General features: G+C 33.0%; 2 protein-coding genes across 6 annotated transcripts; both read left to right on the top strand.

Moving 5' to 3' along the window:
- Positions 1 to 1,294: 1,294 nt before the first annotated feature.
- On the top strand, positions 1,295 to 8,973 carry LOC140864980 (uncharacterized). 3 transcript variants are annotated; one of them, XM_073269442.1, is made up of 14 exons: positions 1,295 to 1,546; positions 3,105 to 3,181; positions 3,495 to 3,653; positions 4,271 to 4,484; positions 4,693 to 4,779; positions 4,878 to 5,017; positions 5,137 to 5,217; positions 5,980 to 6,044; positions 6,329 to 6,504; positions 6,870 to 7,000; positions 7,113 to 7,200; positions 7,264 to 7,480; positions 7,588 to 7,694; positions 8,144 to 8,973. In XM_073269442.1, exons 1-14 carry the CDS (start codon positions 1,379 to 1,381, stop codon positions 8,612 to 8,614), a joined length of 2,181 nt encoding a protein of 726 aa, XP_073125543.1. In that variant the 5' UTR covers positions 1,295 to 1,378; the 3' UTR covers positions 8,615 to 8,973. The 3 variants fall into 3 exon arrangements, with proteins under 3 accessions (XP_073125543.1, XP_073125544.1, XP_073125545.1); XM_073269443.1 differs by having other exon boundaries at positions 1,486 to 1,546; positions 3,517 to 3,573; XM_073269444.1 differs by having other exon boundaries at positions 1,486 to 1,546; positions 3,517 to 3,653.
- Positions 8,974 to 9,809: 836 nt separating this feature from the next.
- Positions 9,810 to 16,379, top strand: LOC140860045 (long chain base biosynthesis protein 1). Of its 3 annotated transcripts, none has more exons than XM_073262802.1 (13): positions 9,810 to 9,991; positions 10,740 to 10,990; positions 11,075 to 11,169; positions 11,762 to 11,853; positions 12,164 to 12,257; positions 12,364 to 12,436; positions 12,550 to 12,682; positions 13,558 to 13,732; positions 14,341 to 14,481; positions 14,552 to 14,647; positions 15,570 to 15,711; positions 15,846 to 15,973; positions 16,053 to 16,379. In XM_073262802.1, exons 2-13 carry the CDS (start codon positions 10,876 to 10,878, stop codon positions 16,224 to 16,226), a joined length of 1,458 nt encoding a protein of 485 aa, XP_073118903.1. In that variant the 5' UTR covers positions 9,810 to 9,991; positions 10,740 to 10,875; the 3' UTR covers positions 16,227 to 16,379. The 3 variants fall into 3 exon arrangements, 2 of the variants coding, with proteins under 2 accessions (XP_073118903.1, XP_073118904.1); XM_073262803.1 differs by having other exon boundaries at positions 10,737 to 10,990; XR_012143581.1 differs by lacking the exon at positions 15,570 to 15,711 and having other exon boundaries at positions 16,053 to 16,193.
- The last annotated feature ends 2,028 nt before the right edge of the window (positions 16,380 to 18,407 follow it).

The raw sequence follows: 18,407 nt of genomic DNA, 5'->3' as shown, positions 1-18,407 counted from the left end.
ATTATTATATTACTCCTTATTAATAATATTAATCATATTTTATTTATTGTTAAATGACAAATGATAATTTATCATTTTTATATAAAATTTAATCAGTCAAATGAAATAAATTATAATCAGGGCGGCCCTGAGGTAGGGCGGGCCATGCGGTGCCCAGGGCCCCACCTTCAGACGGGTCCCTAATTATTTTTAAATTAGTATTTATATTAATAATTATATAATTTTAGTTAATAAAAAATTATATATAAAACAAAAAAAATGATTTTTATGGCAAAATTTTTGCTTCGATTGGGTTAAATCACCACAAACTCTCGTATCCCCCCAAATTTTTTTAATTTCATATTATTTTTTTATGTGACCCTGAAAATAATTTATTATAAGCACGAAAATTTATCGCAGACCTTCATTGCTTTATAGGTAGGCATATCGTCAATTTTTTTTACTTATTATACAATTAAACCATGACAATTACTCATATTACAAATTTGAAATTGTGTAATTTTACAAACAAAGATAACATTTTTTTTTTCATTTTCTTCGTTTACTAATTACTAATTCAATGTTGCATTGTTATGTTATTAATTCATATTACGCTAATTTATTATTATCCTATATATATTTATTTTTGTTCGTTTTTAGCTCATTATTTATTACTATTTTATATTGCACATGAGTTTAGTTAAAAAAATAGTTTTATTCTTGTACAATTATTCGTTGTACGTAAAATGACAAAAAAATGTCGAATTTGCTTCAAAAAATACGAGAAGAGTGTATTTTAAATAATTTTTGAATAAGTTATTTTGAGAAACAATATAGAACGTTTGTGATGTATAATTTCGTTAATTACATATTATGGTTTACTTTTATAATAATATTCTATTAGTTTATATATATATATATATATATATTTTATATCACTGTTCAAGTTAATGAAATGACCAATTTTTTTATTCGCCTTTATCTCAGGACCACTCCTTGATCTTAATATATCAATCAAATCAAATATTATATTAACTAGCATTTCTTATTTATTTTTTATTGCATTATATTATTTATCTATATATTATTTATTATCACTCAAACCAAACGATAACTTCTACCATTAAAAATAATCAAAGTTGTCCAGATTAAAAATTGTAAAATTAAAATTGAAATTTAATTACATAGAAAATCAAAATCTAACGACAAAATTATTATTATTAGGGTGAAAATTACAACTTCCAGCCTCCCAGTTACATATAACAATAATAGTAACGTAAAAAGCGTATGAAACTTGGAATCAAGAATTTCCCATCTCCTCCAATCTGCAATCTTGTTATTTTCCCAAAGCATTAATGGGCAAGAAAACAGAGGAGATTTGAAATCGAGAAAACCGATAATGTGGGTTTTTTATTTGCTGTCGTTACCATTAACAATGGGGATGGTGGGGGTAACGCTACGGTACTTTGCGGGCCCAGACGTGGCTAGCTACGTCCGCTTCACCGTCGGATACACCTGGTTTTGCTCCCTTTCAATCATCATTCTCGTGCCGGCTGACATCTGGGCTGTACGTTTTCTTTTCATCTATGGGTGTTGTTATATATGATGTTGCTGTTTCATGACGTGGGTTGATAAGCTATGGATCATTAGTTTGTTTGTCTTTTTGGTTTTGTTATTTTTGCAATTTTCTTTTGTTTCTTTATTTTTTGTTTGATGTTGCGCTTGGGTGATGTGGATATGTTGTAGGATTAAATTTTTCATTTTTTTTCCTGTTGCTTGGTAAGTGTGGCAGCCATTTGATTGGTTAAATATACAAAGATTGATGAGAAATAGAGGTTCTTCATTATTTTCATTAGCAGAAAAATCAAGGATATATTATTGATGTTATGGTAAGTTCATTGTCTAAAAATGCGGCAATTTTATTGGCTAGGGATGATAATTCAGACTCATTATCAAGTGATATTTTGTATATGAAATTCATGCCTTACCCAGTGAAATTTATCCTGTTTGATCGACAGCAGAATAGAATATAGAGTTTTTGATATGTAGGACCACACTGAAATTTTTGATCAATTGGTTATCAACCCCGTGGATGGAACATATGTGTAACATGGTATGAAACTTTCACAGAAAAACACACCATTTCTTGTGACAACGCCCCAACTTTACCGTCATGCTTCTACTGTATAGTTTTATGGGACGAAGCTGATAATCATGTTGAAGAATCATTTATGGAAAAAGTCTTGAAGTCGTCTGAAGTTACCACTAGCTTGCTCATGCTGCCTTTGGCACTTTTCTTGTATGCAATAATTTGTCACAAGTAGGAAGTGAATATAACCAGTGAATGTCAAAATTGGGTCGTTGCAGATATTATAGAGAAGTCTGAAAAGATCAACTGGTAGTTTCAGAGATGTTCTGAGCCATTTCTTCCTTTAACACAGGACAGGCATATTTGATCATGAGCTCTGGGGTATCCATCACATGCCATATAAGCCAAAAAACAAGATTGCGAAGTTTGTGGATGTGTGGATTAATAAAATTGGATAGTAACTTGAGCCAATCTAACAATTTTAAATTTCTTTAACTTCTATTATTTTGTGATTTGACACTCTTGATGCATTCTCAAATCAGTTTGGTTATCCTGTCCATGCATTATGTATGAGTTAGAGTGGCTTAATCAGTTAATTGGTATTTTAAAGTTGCATTGGCCCAGATGTGTCCAATTCAACAAGTGCAATCACTTCTTGCATGAAAAGAATCGATGATGCGGTAAAGATTCCTCAGATCTGCTTATCCATCTAGTTAGATCTTTATTTCTTAGTTAACTTGCCCTTAATTTGATAAAATTTTTGCGATGATTATCATTGCTTGGTGCTGGTTTTCTATAGCTCAATTCTCTTGTGTGCCTTCATTGACTTAGAATATAAATTTGCCTAGTCGAAAGTTTGTTCTTCAATTATTTAACTAATATGCTTCATGGTATCAGCTACTCATTGTGGCTTAAAATTTACAAGCACATCTCTGCTGACTTAAAGATGGTGAATATTCATCTTGGAAGAAATGTTGCATCATTCATAACCGTGGTCTTTCCACTGAATTTTTACGTCTTTTTGTAATTCATGCAGACGATTGTTAATCATGACAAAGGAGGAATTTCGTTCTTTTGGAGCTGGTCATATTGGAGTACATTTTTACTTACTTGGTATGTTACCGATGCTTCCAGTCTCCATCATAACAGTCTACTTCATCCTATCAGCATACAAAGATTGTAGGATGATGATTTCTCTCTGATTAATCTACAGCATGTTAGCACTCTGTCATACCAGTATTTTCTTTTATTGCCATTCTATATTTGTTTCCTACAAACTTATAGTTCTCCAATCGATTGGCTTATTGAATTTACAATTTTAAGCATTTTCTCTTTGAATGAATGGATTTTGTGTTCGTATCACAATCCTTCTTGGATAAAAATGAAAGTATCTCGTAGATTTATATGAAATTATTTCTCTAAGCAGGGTTGTGGTGCCTATACTTCAGGGTTATGAAGATGCTGGGGACTTTACTGTGCGGGAAAGATTAAGGACCAGTGCTCATGTAAACCTAATCTACTATTTATGTGTTGGCTCTATTGCACTTTGTGGAGTTATACTGCTCGTTAATTTGGGAAACAACTGGTTTGTTTCTCTCTCTTACAAAATAATAATGTTCGAATAAGGTTTTGATACTTCCCTTGTTTTGGGCGTTTGCTACTCACTTCTGGATTTTATACATTTAACTCCTGCAAATTGGTATTCTAAACATTTAAAACTCTCAGTTATTTTGTTATGCAACTGCAGCTTTGTAGTATCAGCCAATGACCCTTTGAGTTTGCATTAATCAACGAAAGAGCATAACAAACATGAAAAAAAGAACATTTAGTTAATACTAGCCACTTTTCCAAATTTTCATGATCAGTTATCACAGGGGTATTGTTTATTGATAATTTTTTAAGAGAAGATGCTACTTATCCACTTTATAACGATACAATCTGTGAAGTATGAGTCAGTGGATAAAAATTTTACTTAAAAAACACTACATGGAAATTATTTCTCATGATACCAAATTTTCTGCATGATTGCTGTTTTTAATGGAAAGTGTGCCTATTCATATTGCATGTTTACGTAGCAGGCAATGGAGGCATACATAACACATTTGTTTTCATAGATCTTCACGTGAATGATCAAAAGTTTAGAGTCAGTACATCTTATGTTATTCTGATATTAACCACATACTTTAAGTTTTGAAAATGCAGGAGTGGCAGTATTCTTGGTTTTGCCATGGCATGCTCAAATACATTCGGACTTGTTACTGGTGCCTTTCTATTGGGTTTCGGTTTGAGTGAAATTCCAAAAAGTGTCTGGAAAAACGCAGATTGGACACTACGTCATAAAGTCCTTTCACAGAAAGTGGCTAAAATGGCTGTCAAACTTGATGATGCCCTTGAAGAATTCTCAAATGCAATTGTTGTAAGTGCATAACAACTTTTATTATAGCTAGACTTGAAAAATATACTACAAAGAATGAAACCATCATAGCATTATGAAAATAGATGGACTTTGAATTAAAGGTTGTGAAACAAAAGCTATCATATGTATAAGAAGTTGATTTAAACCTATCATTCATATTTTTATTGATTTTTAATGGTCGTAACACGGCCATGTTTTAACTTGTTAGGTTGCTCAAGTGACGTCAAAACAGATGTCAAAGCGCGATCCTCTTAGACCCTGCATGAATATAATTGATAAAATGTTGGTTCAGATGGTAATGCTTGCATCATTGGTGGTTTATGCTATCAACATGTCATATTCCACGGTTCTGATGGAAATTATCTATTATTATTTTTTAAATATCAAATGCAGCTGAGTGTAGATCCCTCTTTTAAACCACAAGGCGGAAAATTAGGGGGAAATGATATGGAATATGACACTGATGAAAAAACAATGGCAGGTCTTAGACGTCGACTGAAGAAAGCTCGTGAGGAGTACTATCGCTATAAAAGGTAAAGGTAAAATTACAAATATCGTTTCCAATCATTTTTTTTTCCGATCCATCTTACCTTTTGCTTTAGGTGCACAAATTGGTAGCTCAATTTATTTATGTGTTCATTAACAAGTGCAGTGAGTACATGAATGTGGTCACGGAAGCTTTAGAGCTAGAGGACACGATGAAGAACTATGAGCATCGTAGCTCCACTGGGTGGTGTGCTTCCTCTTACTCATCTAACTCAATATTTAGATACACTGATGTCCTAGAAGTATGCCTTATTTCCTACCAGAGTGTCCTAAATTTCACATCTTATAACGGATTGCACTGTGACTACACAGTGACTACTGTTAATCACCTTCGCTTGCCATCCTTGATAATGTTTTGACTTCTTTATTTTGTATGCATTTCGCCTGAGTACGGATGTTTTTTGAGTTAGTATTTGATTTCTGGCATTAATTTTGATTTTTGATGCTATAAGTTTACACTCATATATTTTTAATTAATTTAGAGTGGGTTTCAAAGATTTATGACATGCCTGTAATCTGTACCGCATGTATAAAATATACCAAAAAATATTGATAATACTGTTTCAAATGTATACATTAATATCACAATGTATTTACTAATGTATCAAAATTCAAAACTTGATTGAACAATGTTAAATTTGTATTGTCATTGATCAAACGCCTTTCTAATCAAACATTACTATGGGAACAATTACTTATCTGATTTCTCCGAATTGGATTCACAAAGTTAACATAATATTCTTGTTGCCTCACCATTCATTTTTTTTTACAGCAGAAAGTGAGCCTTATATGACAAACACCTTTTCCCAAAAAAAAAAGTGAATTGCCTACTAATTTATGTTATTGATGACAAAGCATATGCTTTAGTGCTTATTAACTGCAAATTAGGTTTCACTTTACCAGTGAAATCATATGCTTGATCATTGACCTCACTTCAAAAATTTTGCAGGAAATACATTTCAAGCCTTAGACCAGAACGTGAAGGAAAATTAGGAACTTCTCTGGATGTCATTGGTGATCACTATGCTCTTAACCTCTTTTCTTTTGATCATTTTTTTATTTCTTGGACTCCAATTCTCAAGTAATACGAGAAGTAACGTTTTTTATTATACCATACCCTAATATTCTTCAATGTACTAATGTTTTGATGAACTCATTATTTCTGTTCAAACTGTTTTTTTTCCTTGCCAATTCCATAGTGCTATTATTTAAGTTTTAACTACATTTTTAAAATAAATATCTTTGTAACCAAATCATATTAGTATGATCGCTGCTCATAGCAATGTTTCCTTCCGCAGAGTTGATATGGCTATGTATGTTAAGGACACAACTTCAGAAACTTTTGGCCGTTTTATTGGGTTGCATGTCAGTTGCGATTCTCCTTGCAGAAGCCACCATTCTTCCTAGTGGAGTTGATTTATCTATTTTCTCAATCTCGATTAACACTGTTGACAGAAATGAAGTGCTTGTACAGGTAAAGACTTCATGTTTTTGTATAATCTTTAATTTGCATAGAACCTTCTATTTCTACAGCATATAAGAAAATATTTTGATTTTCAATTGTTGAGGGTGAACTTCTTGACATATTAGTAAGTGAGGTGATGTTACATAAGGATGAGTTAACATGAAAGCTATTTAACCACTTCATTCAATTGTCATAAAAACAATTTCGCGTGGTACTTGTTATTTAAATTTGCGGAAAAAGAAAGAAATGATCATACAAGGAAGAGTGGCTATACACATTGTATCATATGTAATCATTGAGTAAATTTTATCGTGTTTTATTATCTACAAATTGCTTTCTCTGTAATTCTTACATTTTCTTTCATCCCTTGACAGGTTGCTGCATTTATCCCCCTAATGTACATGTGTATCTGCACATATTATTCTCTGTTCAAGATTGGAATGCTGACGTTTTACTCCCTGACTCCAAGACAGACAAGTTCCGTTAGTTTGCTTATGATATGCTCGTACGTACATGAACTTACCCTTCATTTCTCTTATAAAAAGAAAAAAAAATTACCCTTCATTTCCTCGTTCTTCATGTGACATGCATTTGATAAATTATCTTTAATTTTCAAGGATGGTTGCTCGTTATGCTCCTCCAATCTCATACAATTTTCTCAACCTCATTCATCTTGAAATGGGTGCCAAGACTATATTTGAGAAGGTAAATGAATATATATATCCCTTTTATAATAATCAAAGTAATAACAAAGTCCTATATCTACAGAGAATGGGAAATATTGATGATGCTGTTCCTTTCTTCGGAAAAGGATTCAATAAAATATATCCGCTAATTATGGTCATATACACCATCCTGATCGCAAGCAATTTCTTTGATCGCATTGTTGATTACCTTGGAAACTGGAAAATATTCAAATTTCATGCTGAAGAATCAGATGATTTAGACGGATATGATCCATCTGGTTTAATTATCTTGCAGAAAGGTGGGTGCAGTATAGGTTCCCCTTTAATTCTTGTGCTTATGTTTCATGAGTTTTTATGAGAAAAATGAACAATTTGAGCTCTTTTATGGTGTCCCTTTTGGTCTCAGAACGTTCTTGGCTTCAAGAAGGACATAAAGTAGGTGAACTTGTTGTTCCTTTAGCAAGAAGTTTCAGCAATGCAACCATAGATCTTGAATCTTGTTACAAAGGCACGGTATGCAAAAGCTCTTTAAAGTCTCGTATCTAGTCAAGTGTATTTGACTTCCCTATAATCTTTGCATCAATTTATGGATTCAAGTTCTTTTTCCCGTCTTAATTAACTGAGATTCCCCACCTTTATTCTACTAAATTAAATTTGATGGTTCATTTACCTGTGGATTATACATGTAAGAAGATTAAAAGAAATAATCAATTATAATAGGATAAAGAGGTGTATTTTATATTTTTTTTTCTAAAAAAGAGGTGCATTTTAGTCGTCAGAGGTAGCAAAAAATTTAAAAAAGAATCACGATATGCATAGAGACATGTGACTTTTAGTAATATATTCCGAATTGCCAAAGCTTTCGTGTCTATTTTTCATATAATATTGTAGGGGGGCAAATGCTTTTTATCCACAGTGATCCTCTGCTCTACGTATCTGAATTTGGATCTTTTCTGGCTAAGGTTTCACACGAAACACAGATGTCGTCACTAACAACAGATAATGGTCAGCATTCTCGCTCAGTATCTTTAAAGCCCGTGTTTCAAAACGAGGCTAAGGAAAATGGCATAAACCAAGAGTATACAGGCATTAGATCACACCCCATTGAACAAGAACCGAACTTGAACTCGACAACTTCAGAAGTTACTGAAAACTGTAATCTGCCACTTCCAGCAAAACCATCTGCTGGAATAGCTTCGACCTGGGAATCATTGAAGACAGGTTTTCGTAGCCTAAAGTCCAATATTGAGGCGAAAAGATTCATACCTCTACGACAAGTTCAAGACTCTCATGACTCAGTTTCATCATCTGAATCTCTTGATGAAATATTTGAGAGACTGAAACTTCCTACTGTAGATCACGCTAATTATGGCAGTGACGACGATCGTGATGATTTTACAATAGGCGTGAAGAGGGCTGGACGAAGGAGATGACGTGATACTATCTTCACAAAAAATTGATCAAGGTTCAGGTAGGTGTTACAAATAGATAGATAGTTTTGTCTGACTTTCTGGAAGAGGAACTGGCTTTCATATGAGGTATCACTCTCTTGAAAAGGTGCTTTTCATAGCAAAATAGAGATACGAGTGTACTTTGCGGCGCACTCATAGACGAACCTTATAAACAGAAGGATACAAGTCATCAGTAAATGAAATTGTAAAGTTGAGAATTTAGTGTTTGCATTTTTTTTTTTGAAAAAAAATTCAACAACCAAATGTCCGAATACATATACACACACGTACAAACTCTTGTTAGACATTTTCACGAATCAATTTGTAAGACGGATTTCCTATTATCCTGACTCAAGAAAAATATTATTTTTTATTTCAAAAATATCATTTTTTAAAATGTAAATATGAGATGGATTGACTCGTTTTACATGAGACCTGCTCATATACTGAAGATATAATTATATTTTTGAAAAACACATTAAACTCATTGGTTATATAATATCATTTTCAACTTGCCGTTGAATATATTATAAATTACAGTAAATATGTGGTCAAGTTGGTTTTTTAAAATGTAAATAAAAAAACAAATAATATGAAATGTACAAAAATATCAAGAAAAACAAAAAACAAAATAAAAAATTGTTATAAAACAGGGACCAAGACCCCGGCTCCTTAATTTTTTTGTTTCAACTTTCCATGCTATCATTTTTTTTAAAAAAAAAATTTCAAAAGAATAAAAACATGATCATTTTTAATAAAAAAAAATTTCAAAAGGATTTTTAATTATTATTATTACTATTAATAAAATATATGAAACTTTAGTTTTAAAAATACCATCAATAATTTATACACAGAAAAATAAATTAATTACTTTATGATTATTAATAAGGAACACACTAAGAATAATTTTGCTGATAATATAAAATAAATAACATGAAATAGATTATTGATGTTACTATTAGAGAGTTACAGCTTGTTCATCATTAGATAATTCATCCGCTTTCTAACTATTTCATCATCGTTCTTTTCATAAGTGGTACAACTTCCTTGGTTATTTTTTTTGTCATGTAATAATTATAGAAATGCCATATTTATACTTTTTTTAATCATTTATTAGTAGATATTTATTTACAAAAATTCACTTTATATATAATTTTTTTTATAATTGCACCTTTTTTGTTTGTTTTTCGGAAAATTCTCTCTCTATTGTTCGAAGAAGAAATCCCAAAGCCAACGCTCTTGCCCTAATCGAAGAAAATCGATCACCTGTCTTCGTTGCTCTCTCGCTCGCTTAATTCGCGTATCTTCAGAGCTCGCTCACTACAGAAATCCTCTTCAACGCACCTCCGTACGCTCAAGGTAACCATGAGGATTTGCATTCGCTACTTTGTTTTCATTTCGATAGAAAAAATTTAGGTGTTTCCATTGAATAGGCAGATTGAACCCAAGAATCAGAAATTTCATGTCATGAGTTGGTCGAAATCTAAGAGGCTAATTTTGGGTGAAATTGCAAGTTTTTATTGCATTTTATGCTCAAATTCTTTTTTAGTCTAATTACCGTAGCATTAAAATGCAAGAGCTAGTGAACTAGGTAGGTGTAATTCTTTCCTTGATTCAGGTTGAAAGCCGAGACACTCTCAATTTCCTAGATTATTAGTTCCTTTTCCCAATTGTGATGGATATGTCTGTGTTCTTTATTAAATGTGTAGATCGTGTGTAATTGTTGGGATCCGACGTACACATGAAGGGCTTACAATTATAGGGTCGACGACCCATTGGTTTAGTAAGTGGGAATGATTGGAAATCTATCCAATCAAGAGAGATACGTTTTTTCTTTTTTGAAAGATGATTTTGTTTTTTTTTAGGCCACAAATGCATTTCCTGGGCAATTTTTATTGAAAGATTTGATCTTTTTACTTCCCCTGTGGGTGGTGAGTCTGCCCTTCACTGCAGACTGTGTCAAAGTCTGGGGGCTTAAACATGAGATATCAACTCGAATCTTTCATATGCAGATTCTAATGCTATTTGTCTGAATGGTAGATGCAATCATGAATGTCTTTGTTATTTCTGGAGAGTGACTATTAATGAATGTTTTTTGATTTAGTAGTAGTTGGTTCCAGCTCATGAACGAGCATACATTCAAAACTGTGGCAAAAGTTTTCAGTGATATGAATTAAAGAGTACTAGCTTATTCTGGTTCTGATAAGTGGTGTAAGCCTTTGTGTGAATTCCAACTGGAGTCAATGGAAACAATGTTGGCGGCATTTGAGAGTACGGTGAAGTCATTTTCAGATTGGGTGACATTGGTTCTTGATGCACCTTCTACTCGAGCTGTCATCTTTGGAGTTCCAATTGGAGGTTCGCTATGTTTTTTGAAAGTGTGTTGTGTTTTGTTTCTCTACTATATTATGTGAATTTTGTCACGTCTTTATGTTTCTGTAGGCCATCTTTTTGTGGAGGGTCTTCTCTTGGTTGTAATACTTTTTCTTCTATCCCAGAAAAGTTATAAGCCACCTAAAAGACCATTGACGAAGAAGGTCTGTGTTTCATATTCTGAATTATTATCCTCTTTACTTTTCCTTCTCTCAAACTGATGCTTTTGTAATGTATTACTGCCAATTGACATGAAATGAGCTACTTTTCATCAATTCCTTTTGTTCTGTTTTTTTTATTCCTTTTCTCATTCATGTCATTGTTTTGCTGCAAATGGATGCTGTGGAATAGAAAAAACGTGGTATACAAGAACCAATTAAGCATACATAAATATCGTGCTGACAGGCCAGTATTAAGCATTCATAAAAAATATTTAACAAACTGCTCGAATAATATCACATCATTTATGAAAAAAAATATGCTGACAGGCCAGTATGTTTCCATGGTCCTTGTTCTATTATTTGCTCTTGATGCCAATGTCTTGATAAGCCAATTTTGAAGAAGGCCTTTATAGCTTTTACATCTGTAAGGCCGTGCTGGTTAAGCAAACGTCTTCTTTCTTGCTTGCTTCTAAAATCGCAGCTGGCATGAGACATGCCTTTTTACTTGTATTTTCCTAGATTCTCCATTTTAACATCTTGTGTTTTGTCATCTTAGCTGACACTGTGATGTATATCGTTGGGCAATGGTTTTTAGGAAATAGATGAGTTATGTGATGAATGGGTCCCAGAATCCCTCATTCCTTCTATTACTAGAGAGATGAAGTATGAACCCCCGGTGTTGGAAAGGTGAGATTTTACATATTGTATTGTTTCTCATGTTCATTTTCTGGAAGAGGCAATTTTCTGATATTGTTACTAGAAAAAAAGGAAGAGAGCTGATTAGAATAGATGCGTGATTTCTTTATATGACATGAATTTTCACTGCATGTATTACTATAATGCTTGACATTAAATTATTTAATAATAGAAGTGATGATGTGTCTCTTGATTGTTGGCTTAATTTCTATTAGTCTTGCTTCATCAAATAAAGAATTACATTTTGAAGTCTTTATACTCCTTTAGATTTCATATTATTATCTCATTATTTACGTTCCAGTGCTGCTGGACCACATACTGTAATCAATGGTAAAGAAGTTGTGAATTTCACATCAGCGAATTACCTTGGCTTTTTAGGGCATGAAAAGCTACAAGTAAGACACAGTTTCCTCTCGTCACAAAAAAGTAAATATTATTTTCTGTTTTTCTTTTACTTTGTTGCTTTACATTGTTTTCAATGATAGTGTTGTTTCGAAGCAGGAATCATGTACCAAATCGCTGGAAAAATACGGTGTTGGCTCTTGTGGTCCTCGTGGATTTTATGGGACAATTGGTAGAATCTGACATTCTCATATACTGAAGTTCTTGCCGTATTACTTTATCATGTGTCTTTCCTTAATTTTGCTGACCATAACACCATGCAGTTGATATTCTTAATTGATGCAGATGTTCACCTTGATTGTGAGGCAAGAATAGCAAAGTTTCTTGGAACCACAGACTCTATACTTTATTCCTATGGGCTTTCCACAATGTTTAGTACGATTCCAGCATTTTGTAAGAAGGGTGATATTGTCATCGTGTGAGTTTTTCCGAAATACTTGTGGTTCATTTTATTGTACAATGCCATATAATATCTTTCTGGAAATTCCTGAAAATTTTCAAGTTATGGTTTATTTAAATGTAAAAAATTTGAAAGTAATCTGATATCATTTGGCACCAGTCGGAGAGTGTTAAGCTGATCGTGGACAAACTCTGATCTAGTTTTCATTTTGGAATTATTTTTCTGGGCTTTTATTGTCGGATGTCAATGGTGAGGACCTACCTCATGGATACAATCACGAAACCTTATTCATTTTTTTGCATTATGTATGCCACCTTTCTTTTTAATTCACTTTTGGCGTTCTATTCTTACTTTGCATGCCTCTTTCTAACGAACAACAACGTAAGCATGATAACTTCCATGTTGATTTTATTCATGCTGCAAAATGTCTGCAACTATCTGTCAGGGGTCCCCACCTCATAGCTACAATCACGAAACCTTCTTCATTTTTTGGCAGTATGTACGCCACCTTTCTTTTTAATTTCACTTTTGGCATTCTATTCTTAGTTTGCATGCCTCTTTCTAATGAACAACGTAAGCATGTTAACTTCCATGTTGATTTTTTTATGCTCTTCAAAATTGTCCTCAACTTTTTAAATTTTTTCATCAAAATGTGGGACATCGCCTTCATCATTCTCTCAAATGTATTACATATTCCTTTTTTCTTGTGACTGACAGATTATATCTTTATTTTACTGCTGTGACATATGAACATATGAGCTGATTATATCGGAGATCTAAATTTGTATATAAATACTAAGTATTGGGTTTCTGTAGCGATTCTTGTGAGTCATAACATATTGTTCTTTTCTATGGTTTCTTATTTTGTTGGGTGTGGTGGGTATATCTTGCAGTGATGAGGGAGTCCACTGGGGGATACAAAATGGCCTTCACCTCTCTAGAAGTACCATAATTTTTTTCAAACACAATGATACAAAGTCCTTACAGAGTATTTTGGAGAAGGTTACCCATGACAACAAACGAGCTGAGAAGCTTAGGCGCTATATCGTTGTAGAAGCATTATATCAGGTATCTCCTCTGACAGAAATAGTTGAGCATTTTGTTATTTCATTTTCTGTGATTTCATTTTTTATTATTTTTTCTCAGATGATGTGAGCATGTATCCTCCAAGTTTTCTCTTCTGATAACCAAGTCCTTGATCTACACCTTGAACAGTAGCTTCTTTTTATGCTTATAGGAAATCATCCTTCGAAACTAAATGGTTGAGAGCAAAACCTTTGCCTTTTTAGTTAATATATGATATGATGGGAGTTCAAACATAGCCTGTGTCAATTTTTCTGAGCACAGTTTCATATGATCAACGACTTGCGAAAATGCGAGAATGGAGGAGTTCCTTGGGCCAGTGCACCCAAAGCTATATGAACAATCTAGAGGCTGTAATCTTACTATTACCTGCATTGAATGCATCAGAATTTATTTGAGGATCTACCGATGGTCTCTTCACTAATTATTGTGCCTTGGATTCTCACTTCCTACTTGGAAAATTGGGAACTGTTTCAACCAATATGTTAAGTTCTATGTTAGTTTTCCATATGGAGTCTTGTACTTCAATTCTTATTTGAAATGAAGTTGAATTCTGAAAGGTTTATTCCTGACCAATGACGTGCCACTTTCAGAATTCTGGTCAAATTGCTCCATTGGATGAAATCATCAAGCTGAAGGAGAAATATAGATTCCGTATAATCCTAGATGAAAGCAATTCTATTGGTGTTCTTGGAAGTTCTGGTAGAGGCCTAACCGAACATTGTAGAGTTCCGGTAAGTATCCTGCCATTCATCTACAAGTTAAATATATCTATTTTGTTTTATCTTGATATTTTTTGGGTAGGTTGAGAAGGTAGATATTGTTACGGCTGCGATGGGGCATGCATTGGCCACTGAAGGAGGATTTTGTACCGGGAGTGCCCGAGTTATCGATCATCAGGTAGGCTTTTGTTTTTTTTTAATTCATTGCGTGGGATACATACATGATTGCTGCTAACTTTAATCCCTTATTATTAGATAAATGGTCCGACGCTCTTGAATAATCTGTAGTTGCTGTGTCAAACTAGTAGAATGCGGTGCTTTAGAGTACCATATGTTTTTGTAGAGGATTGAGTGCTCATCGATGCTTGCTGACACAAATTGATGTGAGTCGGGGCAATATAGATCATTTTTCCACTGGTTCCCGGCACTGCTCAGGATTGAGAAACAAAAACTGTTGCTACCCATCTCATTGCATAACCACTCTTCTAAGAGAGTAGAAGTGATTAAATTTATATTATAAATTATAAAAAAAATTAAGAAAAATCAAAAGTTGGTAGTGTTTAGAAACAAATGAGAAAATCTAAAAATCAAAGTTGAGTAGTGATTGATAAATAAGTGATTTGAGTGATTTTAACATTGATTTTTTTATTAGAATCACTTTTGGAGAATCATAATCACCCTAGGACTAGCTTTTGGATTTCAATTAAGTTAAGCATAAGCTAACACATAATTTGGGTTTAAGAAACACACAAAAGTGATCTTTTTAAGCCAAAATCTAACAATCAATTTTTTTAGTGATTGCAAACAATCCCTGAATAGCTTAAGCTCATTGGAAGTTGCTTAACAATATTTTTGTACTTTGATAAACTCTCATGTATATGCCGGAGATCGGATATTATGTGCCTGGAATTAATATCAAGATGTGTTGTGCATGTTGATCAGACATTAACGAAGGTCTGATGATAAACAAACAAGACCAACTTTATGACCGCGGTTCTAATGCAAAGTGTGAACCCGCTTTTTTCAGAAATTCCGTTTCATGAGTGAGATAAAAATAGTGTTATGCTTCTCTAATATCACTGCAATACTCCTATTGGCAGCGTCTCAGTAGTTCTGGTTATGTATTTTCTGCCTCCTTGCCTCCTTACCTGGCAAGTGCTGCGATTACCGCCATCGATATCTTGGAAGAAAGTCCAAATCTTCTCACGAAATTAAAGGAAAATGTAGCTATTCTACATAAAGGTTCCTACTTTTTTTGTGGATCATTTGTCCATTCTCCCATTATTTTTATCAACTCGGTTGCATCTGACTGATATTGAACTCGGTGCAAACACATTGCTGCTTTCCCTTTATAACAACATCCTGTAAAATTCCAGGTGTGTCAGAGATACAAGGACTTGAAATAACAAGCGATCCACGATCACCCATAGTTTTTCTTAAGCTCAAAAAGTCTGCAGGATCCCTGAAGGCGGATCTACAAGTGCTTCAAGATATTTGCGATCATGTAAGTAGTGTTAACTTCTCACTTGGACGAATAACATATGGTTCTGAAAAACATGATTGGCTATTTAATGTGTTTACAGTTATTGAAGGACTACTCCATTTTCGTGGCAACTTCGAAACGATCCACAGTTGACAAATGCAAATTACCTGCTGGAATTAGGTTCTATGTGTCTGCTGCTCATACGGAATCCGATCTAAAAAATGCATGCCAATCATTGAAGAAAGTTGCTGATTTTGTACTCGCACATGAATGATTTCATCCTCCAGATTATGTTCCATTACTTGAGGGCCTCCTTTTTCTTTTCTTTTCTTTTTTTTTTCTTGATTAATTTTTAGTGCAAGAAACAATAGACCAAGTTGTAGCTCATCAACTAGCATGGAAATTAATGCACCTCTTGTTTGTCACATACTACTTGTAGGAGAAGTAATTAGTTTGGGTGTAGCTATTTATTTTGTAGGGTAGAGTTTCCATGTCTGCTACCCCTATCCACCTAACATCTGCTCCATTCCAAACCCCTCCTCTTGCCCACCGCCACCGCGATCTTTCGGCGACCCGGATGTCGTTGGCGGAGAAAGGGCGCGGTGGCGGCAAGAGGGACCGTGGACGTGGAAGAGGAAGGGTTTAATTGATTTTTATCTTTAAAGTGTATTACTTCATTATGTGATTTGGGTTGTGGAGCAACGTTGAATTCCAATGAGTCAAATGCAGGCAGCGTGCACATCTAATCTCAGCGACAGCCACTAACACGAGGTGGGGCAACATTTTACTTAAATGATTTTAAATATAGTTAAATTCTAATGTGATATTTGAAATTTAATTTCATTGAATTCTTTCATCCCTCGAAGGATAAATTTATTTGTTAGAAAATTGCAATTTGAGCTTGGTAGTTAGAAAATTATTAGAAAATCAAAATTTACATTGGTTGAGTAGATAATATATTGACTGAATCCGTTTGAATGAGGGTAAATTTGTACAAGAATAAAGAAATTAATATACAGACACTAGAGAGTAGAGTGTGTATACCGAGACGATAGAAAATGAAATATAATCTTTCTATTCGACTTGTTAAATAGCAATCTGTTAAAATAACTCGAATTCAAATCTATCCAAATATATATAACTATCGTTAGATTGACATTGAAGAATTATTAATATCTAGTATGGAATATATTGTTAAATAGCAATCTGTTAAAATAACTCGAATTCAAATCTATCCAAATATATATAACTATCGTTAGATTGACATTGAAGAATTATTAATATCTAGTATGGAATATATATATATTCCATACTAGATATTAATAATTCTTCAATGTCTATATATATATATATATATATATATATATATATATATATATTTTGTCGATTTACTGTTTACACAAAATAATTGTATTAGAATATAAATATAATTGTCCATATATTAAAAAAAGAACATAAATATAATTGTTTTTTTTTTTTTCTGTTTAATGCGATTGAGTTGAATTCAAGAAGAAGTTGCATTTGCGTTCTTCTTCTTCTTCCAATGGGTTCAAAGAATGTTGAACTTGTTCAATGTATGACTGAATAAAAGTCATTTGTAAATTCAATTCAATAATAATAATAATAATAAAACTTCACGCGCATTTGGGTTGAAATTTCCATGCATTTTCCTTCTTATTATTAATATGAATTATTGGAATTTATCCTTTTTTTCATTTTATAATTGTAATTAAAAAAAAGTTTTATGAAATATTTTTTCTTTAGAAAATTTAAGTTTGAGTTGAAATATATATAGTTTGCATGGATATTCGGAAATACCCACGTACAACGTACAAGCAAGAAGTCATATTTTATAATTTTTAAGGATTAAAAAAAAAAAGGATTTAAAAATAAAAATTCTAGAATTATGGTTAAAAAATTATAATAATGGAAAGTCAAAGTAAACAAAAGGTGGAACTTGGAAGTTGGAAAAATCAACGCAATTTATATATATATATATATATATATATATATATATATATATATATATTTCTTTTATGGTGCCCAACACTATATATATATATAGTGGTTGCACACAGTTTTTCTGCACCCTAGGGTGCAGTGGATCAAAATTATATATATATATATATAGAGGAATTTTCAGCTGCCCAACCATGTTTCTTCGCTTGGTCCGCGACTACTAAAACCCGGTATTGGGTTTTAGTGATGCAAAAAAAAAAACCCCACTAAAACACACTACCGGGTTTTAGTGGTCGCGGATCAAGCAGAAAAACATGGTTGAGCAGCTGAGCATTCTTCTATATATATATATATATATATATATATATATATATATAGTTTTGCTACGATGTCCACCAACCGTGTCAATCTCTGTATCCACCATGTATAAAACACTCAACTATTGCACATGGTGGGCACATAAGTTGGCACGGTTGGTGGACAGCATAACAAAACT

The sequence above is a fragment of the Henckelia pumila genome, chromosome 4 (assembly GCF_033568475.1).
Source record: "Henckelia pumila isolate YLH828 chromosome 4, ASM3356847v2, whole genome shotgun sequence".
Taxonomy (NCBI): Eukaryota; Viridiplantae; Streptophyta; class Magnoliopsida; order Lamiales; family Gesneriaceae; genus Henckelia; species Henckelia pumila.
This window is presented reverse-complemented; position numbering and strand designations above follow the sequence as displayed.

Coding starts and splice junctions, on each gene's coding strand:
- LOC140864980 (XM_073269442.1), top strand. CDS start 1,379: ATGTGGGTTTTTTATTTGCTGTCGTTACCATTAACAATGGGGATGGTG. Junction 1,547..3,104: donor TGCCGGCTGACATCTGGGCT/GTACGTTTTCTT, acceptor TAATTCATGCAG/ACGATTGTTAATCATGACAA. Junction 4,485..4,692: donor AATTCTCAAATGCAATTGTT/GTAAGTGCATAA, acceptor TTAACTTGTTAG/GTTGCTCAAGTGACGTCAAA.
- LOC140860045 (XM_073262802.1), top strand. CDS start 10,876: ATGGAAACAATGTTGGCGGCATTTGAGAGTACGGTGAAGTCATTTTCA. Junction 12,437..12,549: donor TGGATTTTATGGGACAATTG/GTAGAATCTGAC, acceptor TAATTGATGCAG/ATGTTCACCTTGATTGTGAG. Junction 13,733..14,340: donor TTGTAGAAGCATTATATCAG/GTATCTCCTCTG, acceptor TGCCACTTTCAG/AATTCTGGTCAAATTGCTCC.